This window comes from Amblyomma maculatum, chromosome 1 (genome assembly GCF_055883805.1).
Source record: "Amblyomma maculatum isolate TAMU_Amacu chromosome 1, ASM5588380v1, whole genome shotgun sequence".
In the NCBI taxonomy this organism is placed as follows: Eukaryota; Metazoa; Arthropoda; class Arachnida; order Ixodida; family Ixodidae; genus Amblyomma; species Amblyomma maculatum.
The window spans coordinates 218,854,591-218,870,699 of NC_139344.1; the positions used below are offsets into that span (position 1 = coordinate 218,854,591).

A 16,109-nucleotide genomic window follows, 5' to 3' on the forward strand; every position below is an offset into this window, starting at 1 on the left:
TTGTTCCAAAATATTTCTTTCAATGTATCATTACGATCAGGTGAACTAAAAATGAAAGGTGAAATTTTCAAGTTGGTCTAAACCTTTTTATTTCTTGCAGATTTAGGCCCGCATCCCTCCTCATTGACGTCTGCGGCGTTCATAACGGATGTGACGCGTGACGCAGTGTATTTCCTTTAGTTTAGTTGTTTAACGTCCCAAAGCAACTCAGGGTAATTAGACACGCCGTAGCAGAGGGCTCCAGAAATTTCGACCACCTGGGTTACCTCAACGTGCTCTGACATCGCACAGCACACGGGCGCCTATCTTTTCGCATCCATCGAAAAGTGGCCGCCGCGGCCGTAAATCTTTCTCGCATCCTTGGGCACATCAGTCGAGCGCGCTAACCGCCGCAGAGGGGCACAGTGTATTTCGTGGAAAGTGACTTCTGTAGGGGTTACTTTGTATACGTGCCTCACGTTCATTGTAATTGGCATTGTAGCTTGCAAAGCATAGATTTCCTGCTGGTGTTTTTTTTTTTTTTTTTATGCATTCTGCAGCGGTTTTTGTGTAGCTGTGAAGTGTTGCAAACTTGATGCGAAGAAAAAATGACGCACATGCAAATGAACCTTTGCTGCTTTTTTTTTTTTTTTTCTCTCTCTCTCTGTTTTACAAGCGAACTAACACCCTTTCAGGCGCCCTGCCGTGCTTCCCCATGCAGCCCACTGGAGCGCATGGGCTCTCATCCATTCGGAGGCGGGTTGTCTGGCGGGGAGGCTGGAACCAAAAGAAAAAAAAAGGTGGAGAAAGCAAAAACAGGAAAAATGTTAAAATTCACAAGAAATCGTTTCATGAGTGGAGAAAGTTTAAGACAATCTCTTCACCCCCCCCCCCTTTTTTTTTTTTCGCTTCTTTAACAGAACGTAACTGCGCGCTAATTGTATCCAATAATTTTAGGTGGTTGTGACTGATTTTAGGTTTTTGTACGTGGGAACTGTTGAGTAAAACCTCCAAATTTGAGAAAGCAATCACTGGAAGCTAATCGAAAGCATGGGAGGAAACTGTGAAGCGCTACTTTCTTGCACTCAGGGGAATCCGACAGCGTGCGTCTGCAATACCCGGAACGAAGCTGCTTGCTGCCCTCAAAGCTCTAATGAGGACTGCTCACGTCGAGCCGCATACCCTCCTCCAAGTGGGCCTTCAAGAACGAGCGTGCCACGATGAGCCCCATGGCGAAATGGAGCAAGCCGGAGAGGAGGAATAGCGCCAGCTGCGTGGGGGAGCGCAGCCCGAGAAACCACCACGATTCGGCGGTGCCGTCCTCGAGGTGGGCTTGAATCTGGCTGGCCGGGGGCATCGATTGGCCGGGTGGGCCTTCCACTTCGTTCCTGCAACATCGGCCACGGCAGCGCAATCGCAGCCTGCACGTGCACGAATCGCCAACGAGTCGTTTGCGACGAAGAAATAAATGGCCGAAACTTCTTTTGTTTAACTGCTCTGTTTAATTGCCGTTGACTATTCTCTTGACGTAAGATCGACGGTAACAAGCTGAATTCAATGCTATATTTTGTTGCCATCCTCTACACTAGCGAAGTGCCAACATGGAAAAGTCCAGCAGACAGAAGTAAACCATTCAAGGGGAGTTCGCTGGCTCTCTGTTTACTGCCTGTACGGCTGTGACAAACATCTTTTTGGCAACAGTGGTGGTAATATGCCGTATACGTAGCATATCGAGATGATTGAATGGACTGGACCATCAGCCTTCAAATTTGGCAGAGGAGATTATGATTGTCCATCCCCTGAGACTTCCTTGTGAGATTCAGATGGTCAGGAGAGCTGGAATTCAAGCTGCATCACGCTATATGGATATCGCCAACTTGTCGCGTTGATAACCTATTAATGGAGAATAACTGGCGCGAAGTTCATCGCGCCAGGACTTACCTTTTTTTATACCTGAAAGTCACCATGTTAAAGCGAATGTCCGCCCTGGAAAACAAGAATGGCACCAAATAATTTGTCCTTGCATGTGTAATTCGCCCATGCTCGAACCTGGTGTATTAAACGGCCTCGTAAAAAGCTACACACGGATCACATGCAGTTTCGAGCTCCAATCCAGCCTCACCGCTGAGGTATACCATGTACAACGGTAGACAACGCTTTGTCCTGCCAATATTCTCGGCGGCTTGCGGTAGAAAGCCCTAACGCTGCATTCGATAAAAGATGTGCTTTATCTGTACACGCTACTTCAAAGTGCTGAAGAAACAAAATTCATTCCCAACCGGAAAAAGTCTCAAACACGCAGTCCTTGGGGCATTGCCATGGGGCACATTGGCTTTAACAATTTCACCTTTCCTCCCGAAAGCATGATAGCTTTCGTATCTATGTCCCACGCTTTTTTTTTTTTTTTTTTGCTTGAGGTTTGATTATCGCTGGTTGCTGCATGCAACTGCATGCCACTAAGTAGCACGTCACTTAACTCGGCCACCTGTGCCATATATATTCCTTTAACGCATATAGGACAGCGAAGATATAGTTATATATTATTAGGGTGGCTTTCGTAACGACAGGGTTAAAGTAATAGCATTTTCTTCCCTTCACACTACCTGAAAGCTCTTGTCTCGAATATTTCATGCCTGATAAGTTTACTTCCCATACTGGCTGCTTAATGTTACGCCCACTGAGTTGGCGTCGCCATTGCTGACAGAGCGCGACATCGGCTTCTGGACGTCCAATGTTTGACGCGGTTACGTTAGAACGTATGTACATGCACGTATACAATAAGCGACTTAAAATCACTGCAACCCTGTGTCTCTCATCCGTGAGAAATCACGACATTTGAATTCTCTGACACGCTGTACTACTGTGCTATTAAAGAGACGCTGCACGCATTCCCATCGGCTCGTATCTTGATTTTGTGCCTTTGTGAGGCTGAGAACACGCAGAGAATCCATACAAACCTCTGGGCGAGCACTCTTTGTCTATATAAGACGTGATTGAAAGACGGCGCTTACTTTCTCGTGACTCTGTAGGATTGTTGTTCCTCGTTGCGCTCTTCCGTTTGGTAATCACTCATGTTGCATGGCCCTGTGTGGTGGAAGGAAGAAAATATGCACCAATGAAGCGCCCTCAATAAATTATGTGCCTTCGCCTTTCACTCATATACGCCCACCATGAGACAAGGTGTCCTATCGGGGACAAAAGTCCTTGGAGCACACGAACGGCAGCCAAAGCACATAGGTTTCTTATCGGCTAGTAGATTGAGACCATGTTTGTGGATTGTAAGGTTGGACTTGAGTTCTGCCAGCCGCGACAGAAAAATAAGGCAACTACTAGAGTCCAAAAAAATAGCCAGGCGCGTTTTGCAGCCGCTTTTTTTTCTCGATAGCGCTCATATGTCAGCGAATGTGCACAGGGTGTTGCCCAAATTGAGCCAAGGTACAAGAAGTATCCCGGTATGCTATAAAAGAGCGTAGATATTGCCCCCTCCCCCCCCCCCCCCTATAGAGCAACCCTGTACCACTCTTACATCTTGTCTAATTAGGTGGTCAGGTAAAACAAATTAACTTTACAAGTTTCGATCTTAGAGCCAAACGTTCGATTAAATATAGTCACAGAGAGACCCAGAAAGCTTGATGAAGTTTGTTTTTTTTATTTTTTTTTACTTGGTCTATTACAATGGATTCTTTCTTTTCTTTTTTTTCAGGGTCAAGAAAATGGTTTATGGTTTATAGAGTTTAACGTCTCAAAGTGACTCGGGCTTGAGAGACGCTGTAGTGGGGGGCTCCCGAAATGTCGATCACAAAAAGTCAAACAGGGTGAAGGAAAACAACTGTATTTGAATGTTGCTGTTACGGGACCGGCCTTCTTCCGACGATAACTAAGCACTAGATTGAATAGCACTGCACCCTGCAGTGAAAGAGATTACAGGATATAGAAAAAGTTTAAACGTCACTTCCGTTCTTCTGTGAAATTGCAAGAAAAAACGAATTTATTCCATTTAAGCTATCGTGAACCCTGCCAACAAGCACAAAACGACTTTATAAGTATTGACATTGCTTTGGATATTGCATAAGATAAAATATATCTAAATTCAGCAATTATGAAGTTGAAAGTTTAGCGCCTACTCCTTAAGGGCAAGCCCTAAGCGTTTATATAGAATAAAACAAAATGCGTTCAGTTTTATATTTATTTTTAAATTAATTTGCATAATGCAATACTTTTTAGTGTCTGATATTTATAAAGTACTTAGGATTGGTTTTAGTTGATTTCGATAAGAATTGAAGTCGGGGTCATTTTTTTTTTAATTCGAAATAAAGTGGTCCATTTTTGGTATTCTTGAATTTTGGCCGAAATCAATATAATATGGAGAAAGAACGGACAAATCTAGAGCATCAAATTTTTCCATAATAAAACACCGATGCCTGCATAATACAGACAAAAAGTTTCAGTGGCAACACTTTATTAAGTCGTGCCTGAATGTAAGGCGGAATATTGGCAACTTTCAGGATAAGCGCTAGGTTTTATATTTATTTTTATAATTTCAAATAATATATGCAACACATTTTTAGTCCGTAATATTTCTGAGGTAATGAAGATTCTTGAGAGGGATTTTAATAAAAATTGAAGATTATGTTTTGTTTTGTTTTAACTGGAAAAAGCGGTAAAGAAGAAATTGGGCATAGGCAAAAACCAGATGTATGCGATAAGGGACAAGGCGGGCAACGTCATCACTAATATGGACAAGATAGTCAAAGTAGCCGAGGAGTTCTACACAGATCTCTACAGTAGCCAAAGTAGTCAGGACCGTAATGAGATTGGCGGTAAGGAAAAACAGTCAGACGTTCCACCAGTGACGAAGAACGAGGTCAAGAAAGCACTATATAGAAACTATGAAAAGGGGGAAATCAGCTGGAGAGGATCAGATAACTACAGATTTGCTGAAGGACGGGGGGGGGGGATATCGTGCTAGAAAAACTGGCCACCCTGTATACGCAGTGCCTGGTGTCATCGACGATACCGGAACCATGGAAGAATGCAAACATTATCCTCATTCACAAGAAAGGGGACTCTAAGGACCTTAAAAATTACAGACCAATCAGCTTACTGTCTGTTACGTACAAGGTATTTACTAAGGTAATCGCTAATAGAATCAGGACAACCTTAGACTGCAATCAAGCAAAGGATCAAGCAGGGTTTCGGAAACGGTACTCTACTATCGATCATATCCATACCATCAATCAGGTGATAGAAAAATGCTCGGAATATCACCAGCCCTTACACATAGCATTCATTGATTACGAAAAAGCATTTGACTCAGTTGAAACCTCGGCGGTGATGCAGGCATTGCGAAATCAGGGGGTAGACGAGCCGTACGAGAAAGTGCTGGAAGATATATATAGTGGCTGCACAGCAACCATAGTTCTGCATAAAGAAAGTAACAAAATTCCCATAAAGAAAGGTGGAGACACAATCTCCCCAGTACTATTCACAGCTTGTTTAGAGGAAGTATTCAGAGACTTGGAATGGGAGCAGTTAGGGATAAGGGTAGATGGAGAATACCTCAGTAATCTGCGATTTGCTGATGGCATTGCCTTGCTAAGCAACTCGGGGGATGAACTGCAAAAAATGATTGATGACCTAGACAGAAAAAGTAGAAAGGTAGGCTTGAAATTCAATATGCAGAAGACTAAGGTAATGTTCAACAGCCTCGGGAAGGAACAGCAGTTTACATTAGGTAGCGAAAGACTGGAAGTATTAGGCGAATATGTCTACTTAGGACAGGTAGTAACCGCAGATCCGGACCATGAAAAGGAAATAACAAGAAGAATAAGATTGGGATGGAGCGCATTTGGCAAGCACTCGCAGATTATGACTAGCAGCTTACCGGTATCGCTCAAGAAGAAAGTATACAACAGTTGCATCTTGCCTGTACTCACCTATGGGGCTGAAACGTGGAGGCTAACCAAGAGAGTTCTACTTAAGTTGAGGACAACCCAGAGGGCTATGGAACGAAAAATGGTAGGGGTAACATTAAAAGATAAAAAGCGTGCAGAGTGGGTCAGAGAAATAACTCAAGTTACCGACATTCTAGTGGAAATTAAGAAGAAGAAATGGACATGGGCAGGACATGTAGTGCGAAGAGAGGATAACCGATGGTCGCTGAGGGTAACAAACTGGATTCCAAAGGAAGGAAAGCGTAGCAGGGGGCGGCAGGAAGTTAGGTGGGCGGATGAGATTAAGAAGTTCGCAGGGGTCAAGTGGATGCAGCTAGCACAGAACCGGGTTAAGTGGATAAATATGAGAGAGGCCTTCGCTCTGCAGTGGGTATAATCAGGCTGATGATGATGATGATGATGATGTTGTTGTTGATGATGATGATGAACTGGAATTAAATTTGCCCTTTTTTGCTGTTTTCAAAATTTAGGCGATATTGGTGTGTTGGGGAGAACACACCTAGCTGAGCTGAAGAAATACTGAAGAAATAAACGGCAAATCCTCCTCTAAGGAAGTCCTTAAGCCAATGGCGTCGGACTACCTTCATGATACCGCGGGTAATCTGATTAAGGTGTGGTGAACACCCTTTCCTCTGCCACAGCCAGCGTTGCCATGGAATCAAGCAGGTCTAAGGAGATTAGCCACGACCTCATGAGAATCAGTCGATGCCAGTGGCTGCGAGGAGGTACCCTGAAGGAAAAAATCAGTTTTTTTTTTTTTTCTCTTAAGTTGTACTTGACTATAGAAAAAGTAACAGCGCCCTTACAATGACGCGGGCATTGACACGATTTTGTACCAGCGCCCGCCACTGCCAGCAACAAGGTAGCCGATGTACAACATTGGAGATACATGATGCCGTGGACTCTGCTTATCGTATATTGAGACCTTGCACATCCTGCCGCATTAAATAGATTTAATTAGTCACTTAAGCGCAATATCCATATTAGACTGAGTGACATATAGCTGTAGAATGTTAAAGGGAGCACTCGCTGCACACAAGATAACAAAAACATAAATACGGCGTTCTATTATAATTTTTTAAAGACCCTAGTGGATAATGAAAAACGGTTTGCGTTCACATGCAGAGCTCTTTGCAAAAGCACATCTTGCAAGAGCGCGTCATGCAAAAATGACGCATTTGGACGAGAAGCTATATAGTTCTAAAAGCAAATATTGCAGCAACCTGACTTTCTTAGAGCGCTGTACTTCGAAGGTGTGAAAAAAGGGACGACAACCCATGCAGAGAGTACAGCCCATGCACAAGCTGACTGTATAATTAATTATTTTGCAGGGCTTAATCACACCACTTGTCACACCACCGAGTAGTATATGCAAGACAATCGAAAACTTGCATGGCGAATTGATCTATGTAAAAATAAAGAAGAAAATATGGTGGGTACAATAGACTATAACGCCCCAGAGCGACTCAGGGCAATGAGACAAGCCATAGTGGAGGGCCCCGGAAATTTCGACCACTTTGGGTTCTTTAAAGTTCACTGACATCGCACAGACTACGGGCGCCCTGCTTTTCGCTGCCATCAAAATGCGGCTCCCCTGAGCCTAGTTGTGCAATTCAGTATGTCTCCGATTAAATTTAATTTGACCCGCCGCGGTGGTGCAGTGGTTAGGGCACTCGACTACTGTGCCTAAGGATGCGGGATAAAATCCTGGCCGTGGCGGCCGCTTTTCGATGGAGGCGAAAAGCTAGGCGCCCGTGTGCTGTGCGATGACAGTGCACGCTAAAGAACCCCGGGTGGTCGAAATTTCCGAAGCCCTCCACTACGGCGACCGCCGTAGCCTTGGTTGCTTTGGGACGTTAAAGCCTATATAAACCAAACCAGCAGCAGAAAGTTAGGTGGGCGGATGAGATTTAGAAGTTCGCAGGGATCAAGTGGATGCAGCTAGCACAGAACCGGGTTAAGTGGAGAAACATGGGAGAGGCCTTCGCCCTGCAGTGGGTATAATCAGGCTGATGATGATGATGATACCAAACCAAACCAAATTCGATCAGGACGTGCTCCTCACGCTATAGGCAATTCCAGCTTTACCATGTGCCAGTAATTCTGTTTTGTTGGGTCATGTAATTTCTAACATTATGTTAAACTTAAAGGTCCACAGAAATGGTCACCAAGAAGGGTAAAAAACGCCATAACACTGATAGATATTGAACCACCCATCATTCTCCCACAAAAATTTTCCATCTAGCTTCTGCAACACCAGAGATATCGGCGATTAAAAAAGACCCTTCCAATTTTCCCTCTCAACTCGTACGCCGAAAGTAGTCATAAAAAAATAAAGAAAACAAGCAAGTTCAAAGCTCCGCCCAGAAATACGTCACTTCGACGAACTTCCGGTTGCCGCGCGCACGCTCGCTCGCTCGCTGGCGTACCAAGGCGTACTCGCGTCAACCTGCCCTCGCTCGCCAGTTCGCAACGGGCAGGGTTAACCACGTTATCGTAACCGCGGGTACGCGAAACCGTAGTTAGCCCATGTTGCACGGCGGACCAAACCATGGTTACACCACTAACCGCGGTTATCGCAAACCGAGCTTGGCGACCTCGGTTTGCGTCGTTAACCGAGGTTATGGCGGCGTCTGTTGACGGAGGCTACTCGTCGGCGCCCGAGTGCGCAAAACGTACAAGCGGGTCTGCTTCACAAAGTTATTCATTTGCCCACTGTATCACGCTTAAAGATCGATGTATAGAATATGGTGCCGCCCGACGTCTTCGATTACGGCCGACAGCGCAGCGACTGCGTACTGAATCCTTGTCTTGCCTGCAGTATCGCTTGAACGGCTTGTTGCTGAGCAGAACATCAAAAAATGCGCGGCCTTAGCCATGAATGTACACGAGTTTGCAACGCTTGCAGCACGGGATGCGGCGAGCAGGCTGAAGTACGTTACACAATTACCGCGAGGGTGGGGCGCGCGAGCGCGGCGAACGACGGCGCCGTGAGTGACCGTCCCTAGTCGTCGCTAGGCCTAAATTGTTTCGCTTCGAAGCCGCAGCGGTCAGCGCTTTGGAACTGATCAACGCTGTCGTAAATATTCTACTTATGAAACTGCATTATTGTGAATCCTATCCTGCCACAGTAAAATACAGGATTAACTCTGGCGACGCATTAATCGCAGAGCTAATACGAGCAGATCGGATCAGCCGAAATGCACCAGCGGCAGCTGGCTTGAGCAGAAACTTGCTTGTATAACGGCTATCGCTCTTACCAGCAATTTGCTGCTGGTCAGCGATCCTCACGAGGGCTTCATACTTGATATTCGGCTCAGTATACCAGACGCCAACAAATTTTAGCACGCTTTATTTCGGACATCGGCGCGGCGGTGTTTACGGTGGTCGAGGAGGTGCTGCCATCGTGCGGTGCTTGACCGTGCTGTTGACGCCTCGTCGGACAACACTCCGGTACTCCTGAAACCACGTTATATAAATAAGATATTTGTAAATGCAGCTTCGTGCCGCCGATCCCTGCGTCGCTTTGGTTGTTGTACTTGATGGGCAATGGCCGCCTAACCGAGAAGGGCGGCGAGCTGTGTAACAACCCCGCACACATCTCACGAGCAGGCGACTTTCGCAGCTACCGGAAGTGTGTCTGTGACGTCATGGCTGCAGTGGCCGCAGCGAATGGCAGCTTCTAGCAAGCCCTGCCAGTCAACTCACCCGTGACGTCACGGTTTAAGGAAATAGTTCCATGCGACACCGCCAAGTGACGACCTCTCTGTCCGCGAATTTCAAAAACCGCTGTTTTTAAAAATTAATAATAAATCGCTGGCTTTGTTCTAAGGAGTTATACTTTGGGTTAATGCTCAAAAGGATTCGTTCTACACACTGAACACGTTTATCAGTGGCTTCTTGGTGACCATTTCTGGGGACCTTTAACTTGGTAAGCTGGTTCACCTGCTTTCGCAGTTTTCGGTACTTTCGTAAACAGAAAAAAGGAGTGTGCTTTTGAAAAACCAAACCCAAAGCATTAAATCTGATTTGTATTAGATATTAGGACTCATACAATATACGAATAATACACAAAAGCCAATATCTGTGCTAAAATATGTAGCCCAATGAGCTTGAATGCAGGTGCAAACATTAATCAACAGTTTATAGTCAAATGAACCCCCTCAATCCTTCGTTTGCTCTTGTTTTATTTGAAGTTCGCGCATAAGGCAGTGGCCCACGAGTTTGATGAGCACTAAACGCAGATAGTGAGGTTTGTTCGAGGAATGGTTTTACACTGCTACTATCAGCAATCTCTATTGCCCTCTCCGCTGTGTTTGCGGCTGGAATACCAGGTAGTGCGGATAACGAAGAAAAGTGTCGGGGGCTGCGCGCAGCTCCAGGAACAGCTTACAGACGACGGCCACTTTCGGCGAGTTTGCCGGTTCGTTCCGTCATAGGGCTCTGATCAAACGAACGGTCGACGCTCGTGTGATACCGTTAAAAAATTGGAAGACTGTACATACTTTGTAATCTTTTCTTTAAAAGCACTAGCCAACCACTGACGAACGATTGCCTCTATGCGTACACTGCAAACTTAAAGAAAAAATCTTTCTTTCCATATCTTTTTCTATAAACTGGCACTCTGAAGGTAGAGTTATCATCTCTGTGCAACGAAGGAATGGTCTCACAGGTAGAATGCAAAAGCAGAAAACCACATCGATAACATCTTTGTTTGCTTGCATCGATCCTACGAGCCATACCCCCCAGGTGTTATCCCCCACCTGGAGTAAATAACGCCACAGACACTTCCATACGTCAGAGATCGGTATTAATCTACGCATTAACTATTTCCTTTAAACGATGTTACTGAAGCGGCCGAGGCACGAGCTAAAAATAAAATGACGACGCAGTGCGCTTCGCCACAACGCACCTGCGAGAAAGCTCCTCGAAGAAATATGAGACGATGACTCCGTTCCATATTTGCACAAAGAAAGCTGGAACCACGATGACGCACCATCAATTCGAGACAAATAAAATTAAATGACTTGGTGTATGATTCGCCATCAGAGACAGGACTGCTCCACATGAAGTCGGTGATGACGCCCCTCTCGTCAAGCGAACCGCACCGCGGCAAGGTCAATGGACTTTGGCATTGCAAGTGACGGTTCTGTAGATGACTTCAGCATAAATAGAGGCTTTTGAGAGGCGTACACCGGCTTAACGGGGGCCTCCTGTGGGCGCGAAGTGGAACGGGCAGGGCGTCGTCACCGTGCATGCACAACCAACGTTCGGTAAACCACGTCTACACCAGTACGCCCCCGCTGTGAATTGAAGCAATGACTTGCCGTTGACGAACGACCTACTGACTCGAAAAAGGCCTGATCAAGGTGATGCTAGCAAGCACTTCACCTTGCACTTTTTTCTATTTAAACCATGATGACTAGGCATTCGTGGTTTAGAAAGGAAAGATAAAGCGAGTGTCGTGAGAAAGAGGTGTGCGGGAAGAGGAACAGCACTATAGCGCATCCAAAGCGCAGACAGAAAGAAATGATTATATAGAAATGCCATTGCTGCATGAGCAAACTTTAAGGCATGAGAAAATTAATGACCCGGTGTTGCTGTTTCAGAAATATATAACGGTAATCTTTCATGCATTTCTGACTCGGTGATAAGAAGCAAACGAATCTAGGGAAATTAGGCGGCTCATTATGAGATACATAGGAAGGAAGCCAACAGCGTCTGACAGCAAGAAAGGCATAGGTAAATTATTTTACGCTGATCAAAGTGAAATCATGTATTCATGGATATGACTGATTAAAAAGCAAAAGAAAACACGACATGTCACGGATTTGATCCGAAGGGAAAGTAATTCGGAGGTCGCGGGGTCCGATCCCACCGGCGGCATGTGGTTCATTATTTTTTCTTGAGCTCTCTAATCAATTCACTCCACGAATATATCATTGTCTCGCATCAATCGACTTCAAAAAAGAAAAAAAATCACCTATGTTTTTTTTTAGTATCAGTGGCTATTTATTGGCTCATTTCGTAAGGTGATAAGAAATGTGCAATTTGAAGTTCATCTGAAACATCATGGGCACAAGCCCTTGAGAGCCTTCGCTTGAATATTCTTTGTTTACACACGCTTCGATCGTTTGACTCAAGAGGCATATGTGGTTACATAATGGTACTAACTTCACTTTATCGAAAATCCACGCTAGGTTTAATAATCATTATTGCAACCATAATATTCTATGTGCATTGAGTCAGGTTTGCCTGGCATGCGTATCCGCCGATATATACCCCTGTGCACATGTGAATTTATATACTAGTTTATTTATAAATGTAGCTGTTACTGTGCGCTACTTGGCCTTTGTACTCTGCTCATTCCTGTATCTGACGATAAAAGGCGAATGGCTGTGTTTTAAAATGAAATAAATAAATAGATGAATTTAGTCAGTCAGTGGAAAATAACTACAACCTGGTAGCTTAAAATTATCTGTAAAGCATGGTACACCTCTATCCTCGCTATAGCCTCCCCTCCCCCCCCCCCCCCTCCCCCTTCCTTTTTTTTTCACGAATTTATCTTAGCAGGCACTATGTGTTACATCAACCTCGGCACACCTTCCGTTAACAACTACCTTCTGCAATGCTAGTCGCAAAGCTGGACACATCTCACAGAACAGCACTGAACTCCCTTGTGAAATGTTCCGAGGTCATTGGAGGTGCAGGGCACCATGAATCCACTTTCCCCGAAGTGCCTCGTCGGTTCGCAAATGCCTTCCTGTCGTCTATTTTGAATGATTCATGTGCGTCCTGCAACCATTCAGCAATCACAATTCTTTCAGGAACCTCAACGGAAAACTGCGAGCCAAAAACTATACTGCCGAACCCATAAGGAACCTGAACGGTGCCAGTCTGACCGTCCATCTTCTCAGCTCCGTGCCAGGCTGTGCCAGGTGCTACGTCGTCATGCAGAGGCGTGGGCGCAACAATCGCCTGTTTGACCGCCCAGATAGGGAGGCTGTGACGCTTCTTTTAAAATCGTTTTTCAAGAAATCTAAACTCTCCTTAGCAGTGCCGCGGCACACTAAATTTTGATTGCAAGAAGAATTTACGACAAAAATTTCATTGAAGTCTGTTAATATCGAAAACTGCGAGAGTCGCCTTTTAAAGGCACACTGAGGAGCAATACAAGTTGGCTATAGTATTGGCAGGCCACGGCAGTCTATAGCGAAACACAGACCACTTTCAAATAAAGCAAAGCTTTTATAAGTTGTAACCTTTTATGAGGCCAGGTAACGAAATGCATGCATCATCACCATGCATCATCACCATCCCTCATCCCGCCGGGGTGGCGCAGTGGTTACGGCGCTCCGCTACTGTTCCCAAGGATGCGGGATCGAATCCGGCCTCGGCGACCGCTTTTCGATGGAGGCGAAACGCAAGGCGCTCGTGTCCTGTACGATGTCAGTGCACGTAAAAAAACCCCAGGTGGTCGAAATTTCCGGAGTCTTCCACTACGGCGTCTCTCATAGCCTGAGTCGCTTTGGGACGTTAAACCCCACAAAACCAAACCAAACCAAACCATCATCATCACTCGATTTTACGAAGGCCTAAAACTTGTACGTTGGCCACAATATTTGTGCACTGATCCAACAAGATTCGCTACACCGGCATTCGCACCTAAGTGGTGGGAACTCGTTCTTTTCGATTAGAACATGAAATGGGTTTGAATCGACCGGAAGAAATGTTTTTAAACCCATTTTTTTTTCTCACTGATGACTGCGCCTTTTTCTACCGGACGTCAGCATAACCAGGAATAGTCAGAGAACCAATTTTACTGATATATCATTGATTGGACGAAGTTGGCAGGCATCCAGATTTGTTACGCACATGTGCGCGAAATGACTCGACATGTTAAGTGACGAAAAAGGCTGAATGCAGTTACCAGCGTTCAAGTACGGAACTACGCATTTGAAGTGAACCTTGTAGCGAACTGAACAGCTGGCGATTGCTGAGAACACTTTATTTTTATTGTGGCGGAATCCACCCATTTACTGTGACCCTGTTGACACGCGAAATTATTCCTAAGGCCTGAACAGGCATGTCCTAAAAACGGGAACTGTTTTCTTGGCAACGAAAAACGCGTTAACTCGTTAACCTAACCACTAAACACACCGACCTCAGCAGACAATGGCAGAACGTCTGTATAGAATGAGTTAAGCCTTATTCAAAGTTAGCCTAAATCTTATATGTATCTTCTTTAGGGAAATGCTTTGGCCAGCATCAAAGATTAAGGCGCAGCACGCGTAAAACACAGATGAGTGCCGAACAGGATCACACAACTGTCTTTTAATTTAATTTCGCATGGTGTAACAAGCCGGTGCCAGAATATGAAACATACGTAACCAGCAAAAATATTTTAGGCACAGCGCAAAAGTTCAAGTCCCCATTTTAGTTTTTACACTGGCGATTTGTTCAAGGCAGTGATTCATGCACTTTGCTCACAAGTCTAGTGCCCGCTGTCTTAGTGCTCTAACTTGGGGGCGGCAGCAAAATAATCATTTATAAAATCTGATTTCAACCATGCCATTTTTTAACGCCATTGTTTACTATTTTTAAAAATTGCGGGAGAGCGCGCAGTATTTTCCTCTTTTTTTCCTACGACTTGAAACAAGGCTGCATATTGTTACCAGTCAATCGCGCGCTTCCCCTTCGCTGAGTGTATACGTTTTGGGAAGTTTCAGACTATCAATGGCACCTTGTAATCACTTGCGCTTCTAAAATTTCGTCACGCAACCAACAATGGCGAGAGTACTATACGACACACGTAAGAGGTAAACTGTGCAGGTGTAGCTGTCACTGTTAACAGCATGTCGAAAATGTCTGCTCGATGGAAAAGAATATATACGCCAGATTCAATGAAGGCCTCACCTCTGGAGCCTTCGTGGGCAGCTATTTCTTTTTTTCTTTTTATTGAACATGTAGCAGGCCAGTAATTTATGCTGCGAAGCGCCTCGGTTTAGGAAAGACCTCATTATTGGGGCGTACCCTGGGCTGGGAAAGTTATGCACAGTACAAGTATTTGGTAGTCAAACCACCTTAATTGAGCAAAAAAAAAAAAAACACGCGCCAAGTTTGCCCTCCTCTGATACCGTGCCATTAAATACCCCTCGAATGCCACTTGTGTATCCTTGCGTACGGGCACCAGGTCGCTAAGCATCGGGCTTTGCGCCTGAGGAACACTGGACAAGCAGAGACCTTCAGCTTGGGCCCTTACCTGTACCGGACGCGCTGTCTGAGGCGACTCCTTTGGCGTTCATTCCCAGCGTGTCCCTCAGGCAGACAACCGGGTGAAGACGCCCATGGCGATTTCACCGCCGACAGCTTGCAACGAGCGTCGACTTGGCACCTGCCTTGCCGGGCTTCTTCCTCTTCCCACCGCGAATGACTCGGCCGCTGGCGCTGTCCTGGCTTAAATGGGCCCCTGATGCGATCTAGCGCAGTCCGTAGCGCAGTTCTATCCAGGCGCAAACCTTAAAGAAAAAAAAAAAAAAAAAAAAAAAAAAAAAAAAAAAAACATTTTTTCCAGCATCAGCAGCCGGGCATATGTACACTGTCGAGAGCTTAATTGTTGCCATTTAATTTCGCTCTTAACCGTGTGCCCCAAGCACGCGACCGTGAGAGGCGCTGCTGACTGGCGATAACCTAGAGGAATAAAGGGCACTCATGCCACAAGTGCACACAGTAGCTCAAGCTTGCAGTGGAACAGTGGAATAAGGTCCCCACTGATAAGCTCAAGCAACTCATTATACTGCTTAATTAAGGTCTTCCTATTCCTTCACCTTACACCTCGACCAGGTGTACTATGGACACTGCATATTCGTGTATTAGGCATATCTTGGAAGAAAAAAATTACTCTACTCAAGTCTGTTCCAAAAAAGGAGATACACCGGTCGGAGTGGTTACAAACGATTTCTTACTGAAATAACTAAATTTCGAGGGCTGCCAACAACACTCATGATGACGTCTGTTCTACCTTATCAATTGGAAATATTAAACCATACATGTGGTTCCAAATCAGGCCCCGCTCTTGTGAAACACAGTTCACTTAAGATCAACAGGCGGCCGCTTTTCGGTGGAGGCGAAAAGCAAGGCGCCCGTGCCTGTACGTTATCAGTGCACGTTAAAGAA

At 45.3% G+C, this 16,109-nt stretch overlaps 1 protein-coding gene across 1 annotated transcript in view; it reads right to left on the reverse strand.

The window, feature by feature from the left end:
- Positions 1–622: 622 nt before the first annotated feature.
- Positions 623–16,109, reverse strand: part of LOC146205633 (uncharacterized) — a 44,947-nt gene continuing 29,460 nt past the window's right edge. The window contains exons 2-6 of the mRNA XM_084607558.1: positions 10,990–11,022; positions 2,991–3,068; positions 1,921–1,965; positions 1,162–1,367; positions 623–756 (exon numbers count right to left, since the gene is read on the reverse strand). Coding sequence (XP_084463684.1) covers positions 722–756; positions 1,162–1,367; positions 1,921–1,965; positions 2,991–3,068; positions 10,990–11,022 — 397 coding nt within the window. The 3' untranslated portion in view covers positions 623–721. The remainder of the gene's footprint in view (positions 757–1,161; positions 1,368–1,920; positions 1,966–2,990; positions 3,069–10,989; positions 11,023–16,109) is intronic.